This window comes from Anolis carolinensis, unplaced genomic scaffold, assembly GCF_035594765.1.
Source record: "Anolis carolinensis isolate JA03-04 unplaced genomic scaffold, rAnoCar3.1.pri scaffold_28, whole genome shotgun sequence".
NCBI classification, from domain to species: domain Eukaryota; kingdom Metazoa; phylum Chordata; class Lepidosauria; order Squamata; family Dactyloidae; genus Anolis; species Anolis carolinensis.
In genome coordinates this window covers 541,133-562,299 of record NW_026943837.1, presented here as the reverse complement: position 1 = coordinate 562,299, position 21,167 = coordinate 541,133, and the positions used below count along the sequence as shown (strand labels likewise).

At 44.6% G+C, this 21,167-nt stretch overlaps 1 protein-coding gene across 1 annotated transcript; it reads left to right on the top strand.

The window, feature by feature from the left end:
• The first annotated feature begins 2,165 nt into the window (after positions 1-2,165).
• Positions 2,166-17,196, top strand: draxin (dorsal inhibitory axon guidance protein). Its single transcript, XM_062966706.1, has 6 exons — positions 2,166-2,190; positions 8,211-8,577; positions 10,315-10,560; positions 10,652-10,726; positions 10,821-10,910; positions 16,941-17,196. Exons 2-6 carry the CDS (start codon positions 8,220-8,222, stop codon positions 17,051-17,053), a joined length of 882 nt encoding a protein of 293 aa, XP_062822776.1. The 5' UTR covers positions 2,166-2,190; positions 8,211-8,219; the 3' UTR covers positions 17,054-17,196.
• The last annotated feature ends 3,971 nt before the right edge of the window (positions 17,197-21,167 follow it).

Genomic DNA, 21,167 nt, shown 5'->3' with positions numbered 1-21,167 from the left:
ACTGGCTGCCGTTCATCTTCCGGTTCCAATTCAAGGTGCAGACCATCATTTATAAAGCCCTAAACGGTTTGGGACCCGCCTACCTTCGTGACCGTATCTCCTACCATAAACCTGCCCGATCTCTCCGATCATCAGGGGAGGCCCTCCTGTCGCCACTACCTATATCTCAGGCCCGCCTTGTGGGAACAAGGGAGAGGGCCTTTTCTGCTGTGGCCCCCCGCTTGTGGAACTCACTGCCCATTGAAATCAGGCAAGCCCCCACCCTTTTAGCCTTCAGGAAAGATTTAAAAACATGGCTCTTCCAGTGTGCTTTCGGAGAGTAAATGTTCTATGCTACTCCCCCCCCCGATATTTATCCTCTAGACTGGTTCACTATCTGATGTCCCGTCCCTCGAGGTTTTATTCTGATCCCTTTCTCACCCAGAGTTTTAATTTTTAATCTAGTTTTTAAATGTAGTGTTCATGCGGCCCGCTCTTGTTATATTGCTGTTTTGATCTTATGTTGTACTGTTTATTTTATGTAATGTATTATTTAATTGTATTATGTTATGGTTTATTGTATTGTCTTGGGCATGGCCCCATGTAAGCCGCCCCGAGTCCCCATTGGGGAGATGGTGGCGGGGTATAAATAAAGTTTTATTATTATTATTATTATTATTATTATTATTATTATTATTATTATTATTATATCTAGATGGATGGGTGGATGGATGGATGGATGGATGGATAGATAGATAGACGGACAGATATCTAGATGGATGGGTGGGTGAATGGATGGATGGGTGGACTGATGGACAGATGGGTGGGTGGGTGGATGGATGGACAGACAGATGGATAGATGGATTGATGGATAGATAAATAGATAGACAGATACATGGATAGATAGATAGATATAGATGGATGGAAGGGTGGATGGACTGATGGACTGAAGAACAGATAGATGGATGGGCGGGTGGATGGATGGACAGATGGACGGATATATAGATAGAAGGGTGGATGGACTGATGGACAGACAGATGGATGGGTGGGTGGATGGATGGATGGATGAATGAATGGACAGATGGATTGATGGACTGATGGATAGACAGACAGACAAATCTGTAGATGGATATATGGACAGATGGACAGATAGATAGATGGGTGGGTGGGTGGATGGACAGATGGATAGATAGATAGATAGATAGATAGATAGATAGATAGATAGATAGATAGATAGATACATGGATAGATAGATGTATAGATGGGTGGATGGGCAGATGGATGGGTGGGTGGGTGGGTGGGTGGGTGGACAGATGGACAGATAGATGGACGGATGCATTGATGGACAGATAGACAGATACATGGATAGATAGATAGATATAGATGGATGGAAGGGTGGATGGACTGATGGACTGAAGAACAGATAGATGGATGGGCGGGTGGATGGATGGACAGATGGACGGATAGATAGATAGATAGATAGATAGATAGATAGATAGATAGATAGATAGATAGATAGATAGATAGATAGGTGGATGGATGGATAGATGGATGGACAGGCAAACAGATAGACAGACAGATATCTAGACAGATGGGTGGAGTGGAAGAGTTTGTTCCCAGGGGCCCCTTGTTCTTCCCCTGGAACTCCATGCACCAGGAGTGAGGATTGGGGGAGAAAGGCAAGACCCCCCCCCCCCAGTTCCCCCAAAGGGACCCCAGTGGGGAAGGGACTGGGAGCAGGGGCACCTTGCCCTCTTTGTGTCCTTTGTTTGTGCCTGGCCCCTTTGATGTGTGTGCCCCCCACCCCATTATAGCCCAGATGGAGGAGGGGGGCTCCCAGGCCACGCCCCCTCCGTGGGCCCCCCTCCCATCATGAGGAAAGGGGGGAGGCCCAGAGCCCACTCTCAGTCAGCACCAGCCTCTCTCTGGCAAAGGAAGGAAGGAAGGAAGGAAGGAAGGAAGGAAGGAAGGAAGGAAGGAAGGAAGGAAGGAAGGAAGGAAGGAAGGAAGGAAGGAAGGAAGGAAGGAAGGAAGGAAGGAAGGAAGGAAGGAAGGAAGGAAAGAAAGAAAGAAAGAAAGAAAGAAAGAAAGAAAGAAAGAAAGAAAGAAAGAGAGAGGAAGGTGAGTCTTTTCCCAACTACAGCACCCATCACCCCCAGTGAGTCCGGATGAGTTGGGCAGGAGGGAGGTAGAAGCCATTGGTTCAGTTGGGTGAGTATAACAGATACAGAGAGAGAGAGAGAGAGAGAGAGAGAGAGAGAGAGAGAGAGAGAGAGAGATTGACAGATAGAGTGGACGGAGAAATGGAGGGATAGGTCTATTGTAAATAGATCTACCTATCTTTTTATCCTTCTACTGTATATATCCATCCATGTATCTATCCATGTATCTACCTATCCATCCTTCTATCTATCTATCTATCTATCTATCTATCTATCTATCTATCCATCCATCCATCCATCCATCCATGTATCTGTCTGTCTGTCAGTCCATCCATCCATCCATCCATCCTTCCATGTATCTATCCATGTATCTACCTATCCATCCTTCTATCCATCCATCCATGTATATACCTATCCATGTATCTGTCTGTCTGTCAGTCAGTCCATCCATCCATCCTTCCATGTATCTCTCCATGTATCTACCTATCCATGTATCTACCTATCCATGTATCTATCTATCTATCTATCTATCTATCTATCTATCTATCTATCTATCTATCTATCTATCCATCCATGTATCTATCTATCTATCTATCTATCTATCTATCTATCTATCTATCTATCTATCTATCCATCCATGTATCTATCTATTCATATCTCTATCTATGTATCTATCTATCCATCCATCTATCCATCCCTCCCTCCCTCCATCCATCCATCTATCCATCCCTCCCTCCCTCCCTCCATCCATCCATCTCTTCATCCCTCCCTCCATCTATCCATCCCTCCCTCCCTCCCTCCCTCCCTCCGTCCATCCATCCATCCATCCATCTCTCCATCCATCCATCCATCCATCCATCCATCCATCCATCCATCCATCTATCCCTCCCTCCCTCCCTCCCTCCCTCCATCCATCCATCCATCTCTCCATCCATCCATCCATCCATCCATCCATCCATCCATCCATCCATCTATCCCTCCCTCCCTCCCTCCCTCCCTCCATCCATCCATCCATCTCTCCATCCATCCATCCATCCATCCCTCTATCTATCTATCTATCTATCTATCTATCTATCTATCTATCTATCATCTATCATCTATCTATTTATCTATCTATCATCTATGTCAACCTACCCATCTAATTGTCCATCTGTCTATCTATCCATGTATCCATCTATTGTCTATCTATTTATCTACCTATCTATCCTCTATCAAACAAATAGACGGAATAGATGGATGGATGGACAGACAGACAGACAGATGTTTTTGGGTGAACAGATAGAACAATAGATGGGTAGATAGGTTGTAAATGAATAGATAACCCCATCTATCTATCTATCTATCTATCTATCTATCTATCTATCTATCTATCTATCTATCCTATCTATTCACCCACCCAAACAGATAGGGAGGATGGATGGATGGATGGACAGACAGACAGAAAGATGGATTGATATCTACCTGTCTGTCCATCCGTTCGTCCATCCATCTATCTGTCTATCCGTCTGTTCATCCATCCATCTACCTGTCTATCCGTCTGTCTGTCCATCCATCCATCATCCATCCATCTACCTGTCTATCTGTCCATCCATCTGTCCGTCCATCCATCCATCCATCTACCTGTCTATCTGTCCATCCGTCTGTCCGTCCATCCAGCCATCTACCTGTCTATCTGTCCATCTGTCCGTCCATCCATCCATCTACCTGTCTATCTGTCCATCCATCTGTCCGTCCATCCATCCATCTACCTGTCTATCTGTCCATCCGTCCATCCATCCATCCATCCATCCATCTACCTATCTATCTTTCCATCCATCTTCCGTCCATCCATCCATCAACCTGTCTATCTGTCCATCCATCCATCCATCTGTCTGTCCATCCGTCTGTCCATCCATCCATCCATCCATCCATCCATCCATCCATCTCTCTGTCTGTGCATCTGTCAATCCCTCTATCCATCCAAGTATCTATCTGTCCGCCCATCCATCCATCCAGCCAGCCAGCCATTGATCTGTACATCCATATATCTGTCTATCTATCAATGTGTTTGTCTGTCCATCCATCCATCCATCCTTGGTTTAGATGGGTAGATAGATAGCACTATGTAACACAATTTTTGTTCCTGTGTTATTCCCAATTCGTTCTATCATAAAACCATGGGAAAAGTTGATTAAACTTCAAAAACGTGGGAAAGTTATTTCAAACAACCTTACATGTAATATTACTAATAATATTACAGTATAGTGGTATAGTACAATTGTGCTATGCTAATAATATAATATAGATATTCATGTAATATATAATTAATAATATTATATTGTATTATTATTAGTAGTATTATATTGTATCACATGGCAATACTATTATTAATATTATATGTATATTATACAATATATTATTTTTTTGGAATGATGTCCAGGGTGGGAGAAAGAACTCCTCTCTGTTAGAGGCAAGTGTCAATGTTGCAATTGGCCAGCTGGATTAGCACTGAATAGCCTTGCAGTACAAAGCCTGGCTGCTTCCTCCCTGGGGGGAATCCTTTGTTAGGAGGTGTTAGCTGGCCCTGATTGTTTCCTGTATATTATTTTTTGGGGATGATGTCCAGGGTGGGAAAAAGAACTCCTCTCTGTTAGAGGCAAGTGTGAATGTTGCCATTGGCCAGCTTGCTTGCAGCTTCAAAGCCTGGCGGCTTCCTGCCTGGGGAAATCCTTTGTTAGGAGGTGTTAGCTGGCTCTGATTGTTTCCTGTATGTGTAATTTTTTTGGTATGATGTCCACATTGGGAGAAAGAACTCTTGTCTGTTAGAGGCAAACGTGACTGTTGCCATTGGCCAGCTTGATTAGCATTGAATGGCCTTGCAGCTTCAAAATTGTTAAGAGGTGTTAGCTGGCCCTGATTGTTTCCTGCCTGGAATTCCCCTGTTTTTCTGAGTGTTTTTCATTATTTACTGTCCTGATTGTGGAATATTTTTTAAAATACTGGTGTTCATTTCCATGGTTTTATCCACCGACCATCTATCTATCTATCCTCCCTATTCCTTCATTCATTATTATTGTCGTTATTATTTCTATTCAAATTAATAATAAGGCCTCTTTTTGTCCCAGGAGCCTGTGCAAAGCCCTTTGAAAGAACCTTCCCGAAGCTTGTGGGGGGCTGTCCATGTTTCAGAGGGATGAATGGATGGGCTTCTTGGCAGGGAAACCCTTGGCACCGGCCACAAAGAGAACCGGGGGCACAAAACGCAGGAAGCCATCCGGGGATAATCGGCCCAATGGGCCCGTGGGGGGCGGCCTTTCTCTGCCGCCCTCAATGCGCTTTGTGCGCGCCCCACAGGTAGCCCACGGCCGGCCGAGCATGTCCACGGCTCCCAGGCCCCACGGCAGATGGAGGGCAAGGAGGCCCCGCATCCTGGCACACACACACACACACACACACACACACACACACACACACACACACACAGGCCCCACTCAAGGGTCTCTTGTGGCCCACAGCCCAGCCCTCTCTATCCATCCATCCATCCGTGTAACTATCTGTCTGTCTACCTATCTACCCATGTATCTTTCTTGTCTGCCTGTCCGTCCATCCACCCATCTATCCATGTAACTCTCTGTCTGTCTGTCTGTCTGTCCATCCATCCATCTACCTGTCTGTCTGTCCATCCGTCCATCCATCCATCTATCCATGTAACTCTCTGCCTGTCTGTCTGTCTGTCCATCCATCCATCCATCTACCTGTCTGTCTGTCCATCCGTCCATCCATCCATCCATCCATCCATCTATCCATGTAACTCTCTGTCTGTCTGTCCATCCATCCATCTATCTACCTGCCCATCCATCCATCCATCCATCCATCCATCCATCCGTCCACCTGTCTGTCCATCCATCCATCCATCCATCCATCCATCCATCCGTCCACCTGTCTGTCCATCCATCCATCCATCCATCCATCTATCCATGTAACTCTCTGTATGTCCGTCCATCCATCCGTCCATCCATCTGTCCAAGTATCGCTCTATCTGTCTGTTCATCTGTCCATCTGTCCATTCATCCATCCTTCCATCCATCCATCTACCTGTCTATCTGTCCATCCGTCTGTCCATCCATCCATCCACCTGCCCATCCATCCATCCATCCATCCGTCCGTCCAGCTGTCCGTCCATCCATCCATCCATCCATCCATTACCTGTCTGTCCATCTGTCCGTCCATCCATCTATCTATCCATGTAACTCTCTGTATGTCCATCCATCCATCCGTCCATCCATCTGTCCAAGTATCGCTCTGTCTGTCTGTTCATCTGCCCATCCGTCCATTTATCCATCCATCCATCCATCCATCTAGCTGTCGGTCCATCCATCCATCCATCCATCCATCCATCTATCTACCTATCCATATCCATGTATATGTCTTTTTTGTCTATCTATCTATCTATCTATCTATCTATCTATCTATCTATCTATCTATCCATCCATCTATCCTTCTATCTGTCCTTCAATCTACCTATGCATTCATTTATTCATTAATCTATCCTATCTATCTATCTATCTATCTATCTATCTATCTATCTATCTATCTATCTATCTACCATCATTTTGTGGTTTTTTTGTGCTTCTATATACCTATTCATCAAAATGCCCTCCATCTTTTAGAAAACTAACCCGGACCCCTGCATCTGCAAATGTAGCATTGCAGGCAAACGTCTCCCTGAAGCCCTAGATTTCTCACTGCGGGGATGCCTCACATGTTATGACAAAATGCCCTCCATCTTTTAGAAAACTAACCCAGACCCTTGCATCTGGAAATGTAGCATGGCAGGGAAACGTCTCCCTGTAGCCCTAGATTTCTCACTGCGAGGACGCCTCACTTGTTATGACACAATGCCCTCCATCTTTTAGAAAACTAACCCAGACCCTTGCATCTGGAAATGTAGCATGGCAGGGAAACGTCTCCCTGAAGCCCTAGATTTCTCACTGCGAGGACGCCTCACTTGTTATGACAAAATGCCCTCCATCTTTTAGAAAACAAACCCGGACCCTTGCATCTGGAAATGTAGCATGGCAGGGAAACATCTCCCTGAAGCCCTAGATTTCTCACTGCGAGTACGCCTCATTTGTTATGACACAATGCCCTCCATCTTTTAGAAAACCAACCCTGACCCTTGCATCTGGAAATGTAGCATGGCAGGGAAATGTTTCCCTGAAGCCCTAGAAGCACTGCAAGGACGCCTCACTTGTTATGACAAAATGTCCTCTATCTTTTAGAAAACCAACCCTGACCCTTGCATCTGGAAATGTAGCATGGCAGGGAAACGTCTCCCTGAAGCCCTAGATTTCTCACTGCGAGGACGCCTCACTTGTTATGACACAATGCCCTCCATCTTTTAAAAAACTAACCCGGACCCTTGCATCTGGAAATGTAGCATGGCAGGGAAACGTCTCCCTGTAGCCCTAGATTTCTCACTGCGAGGACGCCTCACTTGTTATGACACAATGCCCTCCATCTTTTAGAAAACTAACCCAGACCCTTGCATCTGGAAATGTAGCATGGCAGGGAAACGTCTCCCTGAAGCCCTAGCAGCACTGCAAGGACGTCTCACTTGTTATGACAAAATGCCCTCCATCTTTTAGAAAACCAACCCGGACCCCTACATCCGGAAATGTAGCATTGCAGGGAGACATCTCCCTGAAACCCTAGATTTCTTGCTGTGGGGACTTCTCTTTTTGGGCTTTATTTGCAAATGTGTTCAATGTCTAGCTTCCTGTTTTCTTATAAAGCGAGGAGGAGGAGGGGGGAGAGGGTATGTTTGGCCCCCCGCCGGCTTTGGCCATCTGCTCCGGCTTCTCTGTGCAAGTTCCTTTCATCGGGAAGCGGATACGAAACGCGGGGATGCCCGCCTGGCCTGGCGACAAAACAGCTCCGCACAACAGCTGGTCTCCTCTCCCTCTGTGATTGATTACCCTCATTTGCATCCGAAATCCGCTTTGCACATGCTCCAGGGACACACGTCAAACTCCAGCCAAGTCATGCATTATGTATCATGGCCGCTTTCAATGTCCGAATCTGTTGCAGGTGCGAAACATGGCCGCCGACCTCTTCTCGGCCTCTGCCGCCGTGGTCCTCTGCCTCCTGACCTTCGCTCCCGCTGATTCCTCGAACCCGGAGTCGGTGGCCGTGTCCGGCCTTCCGGAAGTCAGCAACGCTTTCCCGGATCAAGAGGACTGGGCCTTGCGAGGAGCGAGGCAGCGGCAACACCACCGGCACCAGGGCGAGCACGGGATGAGTCGGCCCGCTGGGCTGCGGCAGAAGGAGGCCTTCCTGGGGTTCGGGTTCCCGTCCGCCGGGGGGGAGAACCACGGGCCGGGAGCCGAGAGAGCCGGGAGAGCCCACCGGGAGCAGCGGAGACACGGGCGCAGGGACAGGACGGGGCCGCACACAGGTCTGGGCTCCCTGTTCAGACTTCTTTCCATGCAGCCACCTCCCAAGTGAGGAAGCCGAGCTCGGTTCCATGCAGCCACCTCCCACATGGGAAAGTAGAGCTGGGTTTCATGCTCCATGCAGCCACCTCCTGAGTAGGAACCTTAGTTCCATGGGTTGGCCCCATTCTAGGAGGCAACGCCTGGCAGTGAGACCAGGGAGAAGCCTGTTGGCAGAAACCCAGGCAAGTGATCCACCTGAGCTGCCCATTGGGAGTGAGTCCCTGCTGTGGCGAGCATACAGATCAGGCCCAACTGAAATTAGCCTGCAAGCAAGGAGAGAAGGTGAATTTCATCCAAGGAAGATGGGAGCCCCCGATGGCCTAGTGGACTAAAGCCTCGTGACTTGAAGGTTGGGTTGCTGACCTGAAAGCTGCCAGGTTCGAATCCCACCCGGGGAGAGTGCGGATGAGCTCCCTCTATCAGCTCCAGCTCCATGCGGGGACATGAGAGAAGCCTCCCACAAGGATGGTAAAAACATCAAAACATCAGGGCGTCCCCTGGGCAACGTCCTTGCAGACGGCCAATTCTCTCACTCCAGAAGCAACTCAAGTTGCTCCTGACACGAAAAAAAAAAAAAAGCCAAGGAAGATTTTATTATCTGCAGATAAGATGCTAGCTAGTCATTAATTCACAAAGTAGATAACATCCAGAATACAGTTTCACAGCCCTTTTTATACACAAGTTCGCACAGGCTGCAGCCAAGCCTCTAATCCTGGCCAGTCACATAGAGGGGATTGGCTCACTGGCCAGCATGGGCTGGGACAAGGGATGATCAAGTGTCAATAAATGAGGTTCCTTTTACTGAACAGGAAAAATAACAAAGTGATTGAGGCATTTTCTGGCCCTACCCAGGAAGGCTATTGTCTTATGTGATGAACATGGCATGGCCCGTGAATAGGCCTGTCCTAGCGATTCCAGACCCCAGAGAAACAAAACATCATATACAGTAGAGTCTCACTTATCCAACATCAATGGGTTGGTAGAACATTGGATCAGCAAATATGTTGGATAATAAGGAGAGATTAAGAAAAAGCCTATTAAACATCAAAATAGGTTATGATTTTACAAATTAAGCACCAAAACGTCATGTTATACAACAAATTTGACAGAAAAAGTAGTTCATTACACATTAATGCTATGTAGTAATTACTGTATTTACGAATTTAGCACCAAAATGTCACAATGCATTGAAAACATTGACTACAAAAATGCGTTGGATAATCCAGAACATTGGATAAGTGAGTGTTGGATAAGTGAGACTCTACTATATTAATACAATCCTGCAAAAATGACAGATGATGGGTTTTGGCTGTAGAAATGCTGATTCCTTCCGATGCGAGAGGTCCTGTTCATCAAAGGCGCAGGGTGATGAAATTGCTCTTCCCCCAAGGTAAAGTCCAGGTAATGTCCAAAAAAGTAGATGAAATTGGGAACTTGATGAGGAAGTTCCCAGCTTAGTTTCTTTCCCCCAGGCTATGCAATTGTGTGGGATGCAAGACATCTTTGGGTTCAGGAACACGGGAAGGAATGGGGATCTCAGGAGTTAAGACAACATATAGGCCAAATAGGAACACATAGGGAAAAAAACATGGAGTGTTTGGGGCAAATTATATACATGAGAGACATAGTTTTCCAAAGTACCTTTAACAAGCCTGGCTTCCCAGTAAGTCATGGCCCATCCATTGCTCTTCTTCCAGGGACCCCCAGCGCTCTGTACCGGAGGCCGTGGGAGGCGGAGGAGGAGCGGCTGCAGGCGTCACCCTTGGAAGGGTCCTCCGGAGGGTCAGCCCCACCGTCAGGACCTCCCCCGAAGGCCACTTCACCCCGCCCCAAGGCCAGGCCACGCTCAGGAGAGGTGCTCCCCACCCTGGACATGGCCCTCTTCGACTGGACCGACTACGAGGACCTCCGGAGCGAGATGTGGTCGTCCGGCGGGAAGAGAGGTTCAGCGGATTGGGTGGGGACCCTCTGCTCCTCCCTCAGGACCCTCACCCGTGGGTGGAGGCGCCTCAGACCCCCTTCTTCCCTCCACAGGTCTAGGGCGCCAGAAGCCGGGCGGAAACGAGACCCACGGCGAGCCCTGCGACCACCACCTGGACTGCCTCCCCGGTGGGTGCCTCCGGACCCCGACTCACCACACACGGTTCCGTCATTCCACTCTATCATCCAACGTTCCTGTGATTTTTTCTTCTTGTATCAACAGGTTGTTGCTGTGACTTGCGCGAACATCTCTGCAAACCTCACAATCGAGGGCTGAACAACAAATGTTATGGGGACTGTATGTGCACGGAAGGTAGGAGCTTTTCTCCCGTCCATCCAGATATCCGTTCTTTCTTCTTCCTTTCCATCCATCCATCCATCCATCCATCCATTCTTCCTTCCTTCCTTCCTTCCTTCCTTCCTTCCTTCCTTCCTTCCTTCCTTCTGTCTGTCTGTCTATCTATTGATTGATCTATCCATCCATCCATTTTTTCTTCTTCCTTTCCATCCATCCATCCATCCATCCATCCATCCATCCATCCATCTATCGATTCTTCCATCCATCCTTCCTTCTATCTGTCTGTCTATCTATCTATTGATTGATCGGTCCATCCATCCATCCATCCATCCATCCATCCATCCATCCATCCATCAATCTATTCTTCCATCCTTCCTTCCTTCTATCTGTCTGTCTATCTATCTATCTATTGATTGATCCATCCATCCATCCATCCATTTTTTCTTCTTCCTTTCCATCCATCCATCCATCCATCTTTCCTTCTATTTGTCTGTCTATCTATCTATTGATTGATCGGTCCATCCATCCATCCATCCATCCATCCATCCATCCATCCATCCATCCATCCATCCATCCATCTATTCTTCCATCCATCCTTCCTTCTATCTGCCTGTCTATCTATCTATTGATTGATGGGTCTATCCATCCATCCATCAATCAATCTATTCTTCCATCCATCCTTCCTTCTATTTGTCTGTCTATCTATTGATTGATCGGTCTATCCATCCATCCATCCATCCATCCATCCATCCATCCATCCATCCATCCATTATATTTATTTATTTATTTACATCATTTATATTCCGCCCTTCTTTCTCACCCCGAAGGGGACTCAGGGCGGATCACATTACACATATTAGGCAAACATTCAATGCCTTTTAAACACAGGACAAAGACAAACAAACATAGCTCCGAGCGGGCCTCGAACTTATGACCTCCTGGTCAGTGACTCATTGCTCTCCCATCTGCGCCATCCATCCATTTTTTCTTCTTCCTTTCCATCCATCCATCCATCCATCCATCCATCCATCAATCTATTCTTCCATCCTTCTATCTGTCTGGCTATCTATCTATTGATTGATCTATCCATCCATCCATCCATCCATCCATTCATCCATTTTTTCTTCTTCCTTTCCATCCATCCATCAATCTATCTATCTATATTGGAGTTCCATAACAGACATCGTAGGTCTAACAGACGACGACGTTATCATCGGCATATTGGAATTCTATAATAGATGTTGTAGGTCTTCTTCTGAGTGTGCACAGACTACGTTATCATTGGCATATTGGAATTCTATAATAGATGTTGTTGGTCTTCTGAATGGGCACAGACTACGTGATCATCGGCATATTGGATGGGCACAGAAGACGTTATCATCAGCATATTGGAATTCTATCATAGATGTTGTAGGTCTTCTTCTGAGTGTGCACAGACTACATTATCATCGGCATATTGGAATTCTATCATAGATGTTGTAGGTCTTCTTCTGGATGGGCACAGATGACGTTATCATCGGCATATTGGAATTCTATAATAGATGTTGTGGGTCTTCTTCTGGATGGGCACAGATGACGTGATCATCGGCATATTGGAATTCTATAATAGATGTTGTAGGTCTTCTTCTGGATGGGCACAGACTACGTGATCATCGGCATATTGGAATTCTATAATAGATGTTGTAGGTCTTCTTCTGGATGGGCACAGATGACGTTATCATCGGCATATTGGAATTCTATAATAGATGTTGTAGGTCTTCTTCTGAATGGGCACAGACTACGTGATCATCGGCATATTGGAATTCTATAATAGATGTTGTAGGTCTTCTTCTGAGTGTGCACAGACTACATGATCATCGGCATATGGGAATTCTATAATAGATGTTGTAGGTCTTCTGAATGGGCACAGACTACGTTATCATCGGCATATGGGAATTCTATCATAGATGTTGTAGGTCTTCTTCTGAATGGGCACAGACTACATGATCATCGGCATATGGGAATTCTATAATAGATGTTGTAGGTCTTCTTCTGAGTGTGCACAGACTACATGATCATCGGCATATGGGAATTCTATAATAGATGTTGTAGGTCTTCTGAATGCGCACAGACTACGTTATCATCGGCATATGGGAATTCTATCATAGATGTTGTAGGTCTTCTTCTGAATGGGCACAGACTACATGATCATCGGCATATGGGAATTCTATAATAGATGTTGTAGGTCTTCTGAATGCGCACAGACTACGTTATCATCGGCATATGGGAATTCTATCATAGATGTTGTAGGTCTTCTTCTGAATGGGCACAGACTACGTGATCATCGGCATATGGGAATTCTATAATAGATGTTGTAGGTCTTCTTCTGAGTGTGCACAGACTACATGATCATCGGCATATGGGAATTCTATAATAGATGTTGTAGGTCTTCTGAATGCGCACAGACTACGTTATCATCGGCATATTGGAATTCTATCATAGATGTTGTAGGTCTTCTTCTGAGTGTGCACAGACTACATGATCATCGGCATATGGGAATTCTATAATAGATGTTGTAGATCTTCTGAATGCGCACAGACTACGTTATCATCGGCATATGGGAATTCTATCATAGATGTTGTAGGTCTTCTTCTGAATGGGCACAGACTACATGATCATCGGCATATGGGAATTCTATAATAGATGTTGTAGGTCTTCTGAATGGGCACAGACTACGTTATCATCGGCATATGGGAATTCTATCATAGATGTTGTAGGTCTTCTTCTGAATGGGCACAGACTACGTGATCATCGGCATATTGGAATTCTATAATAGATGTTGTAGGTCTTCTTCTGAGTGTGCACAGACTACATGATCATCGGCATATGGGAATTCTATAATAGATGTTGTAGGTCTTCTGAATGCGCACAGACTACGTTATCATCGGCATATGGGAATTCTATCATAGATGTTGTAGGTCTTCTTCTGAATGGGCACAGACTACGTGATCATCGGCATATTGGAATTCTATAATAGATGTTGTAGGTCTTCTTCTGAGTGTGCACAGACTACGTGATCATCGGCATATTGGAATTCTATAATAGATGTTGTAGGTCTTCTGAATGGGCACAGACTACGTGATCATCGGCATATTGGAATTCTATCATAGATGTTGTAGGTCTTCTGAATGGGCACAGACTACGTTATCATCGGCATATGGGAATTCTATCATAGATGTTGTAGGTCTTCTGAATGGGCACAGACTACGTTATCATCGGCATATGGGAATTCTATCATAGATGTTGTAGGTCTTCTGAATGCGCACAGACTACGTTATCATCGGCATATGGGAATTCTATAATAGATGTTGTAGGTCTTCTTCTGAATGGGCACAGACTACGTGATCATCGGCATATTGGAATTCTATCATAGATGTTGTAGGTCTTCTGAATGGGCACACTACGTGATCATCGGCATATTGGAATTCTATAATAGATGTTGTGAGTCTTCTTCTGGATGGGCACAGATGACGTTATCATCGGCATATTGGAATTCTATCATAGATGTTGTAAGTCTTCTTCTGAATGGGCACAGACTACGTGATCATCGGCATATTGGAATTCTATCATAGATGTTGTAGGTCTTCTTCTGAGTGTGCACAGACTACGTGATCATCGGCATATGGGAATTCTATAATAGATGTTGTAGGTCTTCTTCTGAGTGTGCACAGACTACGTGATCATCGGCATATGGGAATTCTATCATAGATGTTGTAGGTCTTCTTCTGAGTGTGCACAGACTACGTGATCATCGGCATATGGGAATTCTATAATAGATGTTGTAGGTCTTCTTCTGAGTGTGCACAGACTACGTGATCATCGGCATATGGGAATTCTATCATAGATGTTGTAGGTCTTCTTCTGAGTGTGCACAGACTACGTGATCATCGGCATATTGGAATTCTATCATAGATGTTGTAGGTCTTCTTCTGAGTGTGCACAGACTACGTGATCATCGGCATATTGGAATTCTATCATAGATGTTGTAGGTCTTCTTCTGAGTGTGCACAGACTACATGATCATCGGCATATTGGAATTCTATCATAGATGTTGTAGGTCTTCTTCTGAGTGTGCACAGACTACATGATCATCGGCATATTGGAATTCTATCATAGATGTTGTAGGTCTTCTTCTGAATGGGCACAGACTACATGATCATCGGCATATTGGAATTCTATCATAGATGTTGTAGGTCTTCTTCTGAATGGGCACAGACTACATGATCATCGGCATATTGGAATTCTATCATAGATGTTGTAGGTCTTCTTCTGGATGGGCACAGATGACGTTATCATCGGCATATTGGAATTCTATAATAGATGTTGTGGGTCTTCTTCTGAATGGGCACAGACTACATGATCATCGGCATATTGGAATTCTATCATAGATGTTGTAGGTCTTCTTCTGGATGGGCACAGATGACGTTATCATCGGCATATTGGAATTCTATCATAGATGTTGTAGGTCTTCTTCTGAGTGTGCACAGACTACATGATCATCGGCATATTGGAATTCTATCATAGATGTTGTGGGTCTTCTTCTGGATGGGCACAGATGACGTTATCATCGGCATATTGGAATTCTATCATAGACTAGCTGTGCCCGGCCACGCGTGGCTGTGGCGTATGGGAATTCTTTGTTAGGTAGGTGGAATAACAGTGAATAGCTTTGTAGCCTGAAAGCCTGGCCATTTTCTTATGTGTATCCTTGTTTGGTGAGCTGGAATAGAAAGGAATAGGCTTGCTGCTTGGAAGGTTAGGTAGTTGCCTTTTAGGGGAATGTTTTTTTGGGGGTGGTAGAATTGTAATGAATAGCCTCGGTGGTTCAAAGCCTGGGTGCTTGCTACCTAGGGGAAATCTTTGGTTGGTCAGCTTTAGAGTAGTATCACTGTTTCAAAGCCTGGTCGCCTTTTACGAAGGTTACTTTTATTGGTCTGGTTGAATTGCACTGAATATCCTTGCAGCTCCAATGTGTGGCTGTATTTATTATTTTGTATTTTATATATATATTATAAAATATAGAAAGCATGGCAATAAGAATAAGAATAGTAGAAGTTCCCTCCCATGGTAGCCCCCTCCCGACGAAAGCCCCTCCTGTAATTCCTCGTCCTGTTTTTCGTTGTTTCCCAACCTTGTGTTCTATTGTCGGGTCTTTCCTTGCGTTTGTTTATATTTTGTTTGGAGGGGGGAGGGAGTGTGCCCCCCCCTTCCCTTCCCTCCTCCCGCTCGGGAAGCCCATTCCCCTTCCCTCTTCCTCCCCTTCGCCCTCCTTTTCCTCTTCTTCTTGGGGCGCCGAAGGGGGAGCGGCAATTCTTCCAAAGGAAGAGGGAGAGCAGCAGGAGGAGGAGGAGGAGGAGGAGACCCTTGCTGACCTTTTCCTTTTCCTTTTCTGGCCCTGGAAGGGAAGGCCGGGAAGCCCATGGACGCCGGTATGGACCTGGGAGTTGGAAAGCCGTGGAGGGGGCGGGGCCAGGAGGTCCGCGGTGGAGGGACGATAGGGAGGCCCATGGGTGCAGGAAGGTGTGGGCCCCGAGGTCCCGGAGGAGACCGGGTGCAGCCTGAATGGGCAGAAGGAAGGGGCCGGGGCCTGCCGAGAAAAGGCCAGGAGGCATCTGGTAAGGGTTTGCAGAGAAGGAGGGGGACCTGAGAGAGGGAGCGAGCTGATCCTGAGCAGCCATGCTGTCCCGAAAAATACTTTGAGTTCCGCGCGCATGCGTATATTGCCTGTTGTGGGTTTTGGCCTTTTTTTGGTGTTGTGATTGTGTTTTTTGTGTGATTGTGTTGTATCTTACTGGAGGCAGGGATGATGGATTGTGTTGCCAATTTTAGAGTTTGGGGGGTGTTGGATTTTGTTGTTTTGTGAGTCGCCATGATGCCAAAAGCCTTTTATATATAAAGAAAGATGTTGTAGGTCTTCTTCTGGATGGGCACAAACTACGTTATCATCAGCATATGGGAATTCTCTAACAGATCTTTCTCTCTTCCTCTCTCCTTCCTTCCTGCCAGGTTTGCGCTGCTTTGCCAAATTCCACCGCAACCGCCGTGTGATGCGCCGCAAGGGCCGCTGCCTGGACCCCGGCTCAGCCGACCCCGACCGGGGTTCCTTCATGGCCACCTAGGCCCCGTCTGTCCGCACAGAGGAACAAAACCGCTTCAGTCCAGCTTCCATCCGGCAGACCCTTCCCCTCCCACTCCCCCCCCCCCCCTTTTAGGCCTCTTCCTATTTGTAAATAAATAAAGAGATAGCTATCCTTCGCACACAGCCGCTTGCCTTTTTTCTCAGCTTTCAGCTCCTGAAAACAACTAAGTTTCTAGTCCTCATGGCTCAACATCAAAGGCTTGTATTTGAACCCAGTGTTGTACTATTATTAGTATTAATAGTGGTATTGTTATTATTATTATTATTATTATTATTATTATTAAAATGGAAATAACATTCTTTTTATTAATTGGAATTTATATTATATTATTATTATATTTATTTGATGTGCTATTATTATTGTTAGGGGTATTACTATTATTATTATTTAAATGGGATTATTATTATTATTATTAAATGTGGTATTATTATTAAGGGTAGTATTATTATTTTACATGGGATTATTATACCTATTATTATTATTATTATTTGAAAGGAATTATTATTATTACAGTAGAGTCTCACTTATCTAAGCCTCACTTATCCAAGTTTCTGGACTATCCAAGCCATTTTTGTAGTCAATGTTTTCAATACATCGTGATATTTTGGTGCTAAATTTGTAAATACAGTAATTACAACATAACATTACTGCGTATTGAACTACTTTTTCTGTCAAATTGTTGTCTAATGATGTTTTGGTGCTTAATTTGTAAAATCATAATCTAATTTGATGTTTAATAGGCTTTTCCTTAATCCCTCCTTATTATCCAAGATATTCGCTTATCCAAGCTTCTGCCAGTCCATTTAGCTTGGATAAGTGAGACTCTACTGTATTATTAAATGTGGTCTTATTATTTTACATTGGATTATTATACCTATTATTATTATTATTATTTAAAAGGAATTATTATTATTATTATTTAATGTGGTATTATTATTATTAAGAGTATTATTATTATTTTACATGGGATTATTATACCTATTATTTTTATTATTATTATTATTTAAAAGGAATTATTATTATTATTACCAGTCAATGTGGTATTATTATTATTATTATTATTATTATTATTATTATTATGGATATTATTATTATTTTACATGGGATTATTATACCTATTATTATTATTATTATTATTTAAAAGGAATTATTAATATTATTATTAAATGTGGTATTATTATTAAGAGTATTATTATTATTTTACATGGGATTATTATACCTATTATTATTATTATTATTATTTAAAAGGATTATAATTACATGTGGTATTATTATTATTAAGGGTATTATTATTATTTTACATGGGATTATTATACCTATTATTATTATTATTATTATTATTTAAAAGGGATTATTATTATTATTATTACATGTGGTATTATTATTATTAAGGGTATTATTATTATTTTACATGGGATTATTATACCTATTATTATTTTTATTATTTAAAAAGGATTATTATTATTATTATTATTATTACCAGTACATGTGGTATTATTATTATTAAGGGTATTATTATTATTATTTTACATGGGATTATTATACCTATTATTAATGGCAATATTATTATTATTATTATTATTATTATTATTATTATTATTATTATTATTATGGAGCCCCCAGATGGCGTAGTGGACTAAGTGACTTGAAGGTTGGGTTACTGAATCATAGAATCATAGAATAGTAGAGTTGGAAGAGACCTCACGGGCCATCCAGTCCAACCCCCTGCTAAGAAGCAGGAAATCGCATTCAAAGCACCCCCGACAGATGGCCATCCAGCCTCTGCTTAAAAGCCTCCAAAGAAGGAGCCCCCACCACAGTCTGGGGGAGAGAGTTCCACTGGTGAACAGCCCTTCTCACAGTGAGGAAGTTCTTCCTGATGTTCAGGTGGAATCTCCTTTCCTGTAGTTTGAAGCCCTTGTTCCCTTGCGTCCTAGTCTGCAGGGCAGCAGAAAACAAGCTCCCTCCCTCCTCCCTTTGACTTCCCTTCACGTATTTGTACATGGCTCTCATCATGTCTCCTCTCAGCCTTCTCTTCTGCAGGCTAAACATGCCCAGCTCTTTAAGCCGCTCCTCATAGGGCTTGTTCTCCAGACCCTTGATCATTTTAGTCGCCCTCCTCTGGACACTTTCCAGCTTGTCAACATCTCCCTTCAACTGTGGTGCCCAGAACTGGACACAGTATTCCAGGTAACGTGGTCTGACCAAGGCAGAATAGAAAGAGGGGGAGCAGGACTTCCCTGGATCTAGACGCTATTCCCCTCTTGATGAGGCCAGAATCCCATTGGCTTTTTTAGCTGCCGCATCACATTGTTGGCTCATGTTAATCTTCCTCCCCACGAGGACTCCAAGGTCTTTTTCGCACACACTGCTGTCAAGCCAGGCCTCGTCCCCCATTCTGTCTCTTTGATTTCCATTTTTTCTGCTGAAGTGAAGTCTCTTGCATTTGTCCCTGTTGAACTTCATTTTGTGAGTTTCGGCCCATCTCTCTAGTCTGTCAAGATCGTTTTGAATTCTGCTCCTGTCTTCTGGAGTGTTAGCTATCCCTCCCAGTTTGGTGTCGTCTGCAAACTTGATGATTGTGCCTTCTAACCCTTCGTCTAAGTCGTTAATAAAGATGTTGAACAGAACCGGACAGAGCCCTGCGGCACTCCACTTGTCACTTCTTTCCATGATGAAGACGACGCATTGGTGAGCACCCTTTGGGTTCGTTCGCTTAGCCTATTACAGATCCACCTAACCGTAGTTTTGTCTAGCCCACATTTTACTAGTTTGTTTGCCAGAAGGTCGTGGGGGACTTTGTCGAAGGCCTTACTGAAATCCAGGTACGCTACATCCACAGCATTTCCTGTATCGACCCAACTCGTAACTCTATCGAAAAAAGAGATCAGATTAGTCTGGCATGACTGGTTTTTGGTGAATCCGTGTTGACTATTAGCAATGACCACATTTGTTTCTTAGTGTTTGCAGACCACTTCCTTAATGATCTTTTCCAGAATTTTGCCTGGTATTGATGTGAGGCTGACCGGACGGTAATTGTTTGGGTCGTTCTTTTTTCCCTTCTTGAAGATAGGGACCACATTCGCCCTCCTCCAATCTGCTGGGACTTCTCCTGTTCTCCAAGAACTCTCGAAGATAATTGCTAGTGGTTCAGAAATAACTTCCGCTAATTCCTTCAATACTCTTGGATGTAGCTGGTCTGGCCCTGGGGATTTGAATTCGTTTAGAGAGGCCAGGTGTTCCTGGACAACTTGTTTCCCTTTTTGGGGTTGGATTTCCCCCAATCCTTCGTCCTTTCCATGTTGCTGAGGTTGAAGATGGCTTTCTTTTTGTGAGAAGACCGAGGCAAAGAAGGCATTGAGCAGTTCTGCCTTTTCCCTATCCCCTGTCGCCATCACCCCATCTTCTCCTTGCAGAGGCCCTGACCTGACCTGAAAGCTGCCAGGTTTGAATCCCACCTGGGGAGAGTGTGAATGAGCTCCCTCTATCAGCTCCAGCTCCATGCGGGGACATGAGAGAAGCCTCCCACAAGGATGGTAAAACATCAAAACATCCGGGCGTCCCCTGGGCAACGTCCTTGCAGACGGCCAATTCTCTCACTCCAGAAGCAACTCCGGTTGCTCCTGACATGAAAAAAAATTATTATTATTAAAATGGGAATATTATATGATTTATTATTAGTAGTATTATTCTTTAATATTATTTAATATTATTTAGCCTTTAAATGGGACCATGATCCTGCCTCTGGTCCTTCCTCTCCGAGGCTGAGAGAGTGTGACCCTGCCTGCATTCAAACCCAGAGGTGTTGGCCCCATTTGAGGGGGCCACCCCTGGCAGTGAGACCAGGCAGAAGCCTGTTGGCGGAAACCCAGACAAGTGATCTGCCTGAGCTGCCCATTTTGGGTGAGTCCCTGCTGTGGCGAGCATTCAGATCCGGCCCAATTAAAATCAGCCAGCAAGCAAGGAGAGATGGCGAATTTCAGGCAAGGAAGATTTTACTATCTGCAGATAAGATGCTAGCTAGCGATACATTCACAAAGTAGATAGCATACAGAATACAGTTTCACAGCCCCTTTTATACATAGGCTGCAGC

What these genes read in the sequence shown, in the direction of transcription:
- draxin (XM_062966706.1), top strand. Translation starts at nt 8,220, where the DNA reads ATGGCCGCCGACCTCTTCTCGGCCTCTGCCGCCGTGGTCCTCTGCCTC. An exon ending in CAGGACGGGGCCGCACACAG is followed by an intron (nt 8,578 to 10,314) that starts GTCTGGGCTCCC and finishes CTCTTCTTCCAG; the next exon opens with GGACCCCCAGCGCTCTGTAC. An exon ending in GGACTGTATGTGCACGGAAG is followed by an intron (nt 10,911 to 16,940) that starts GTAGGAGCTTTT and finishes CCTTCCTGCCAG; the next exon opens with GTTTGCGCTGCTTTGCCAAA.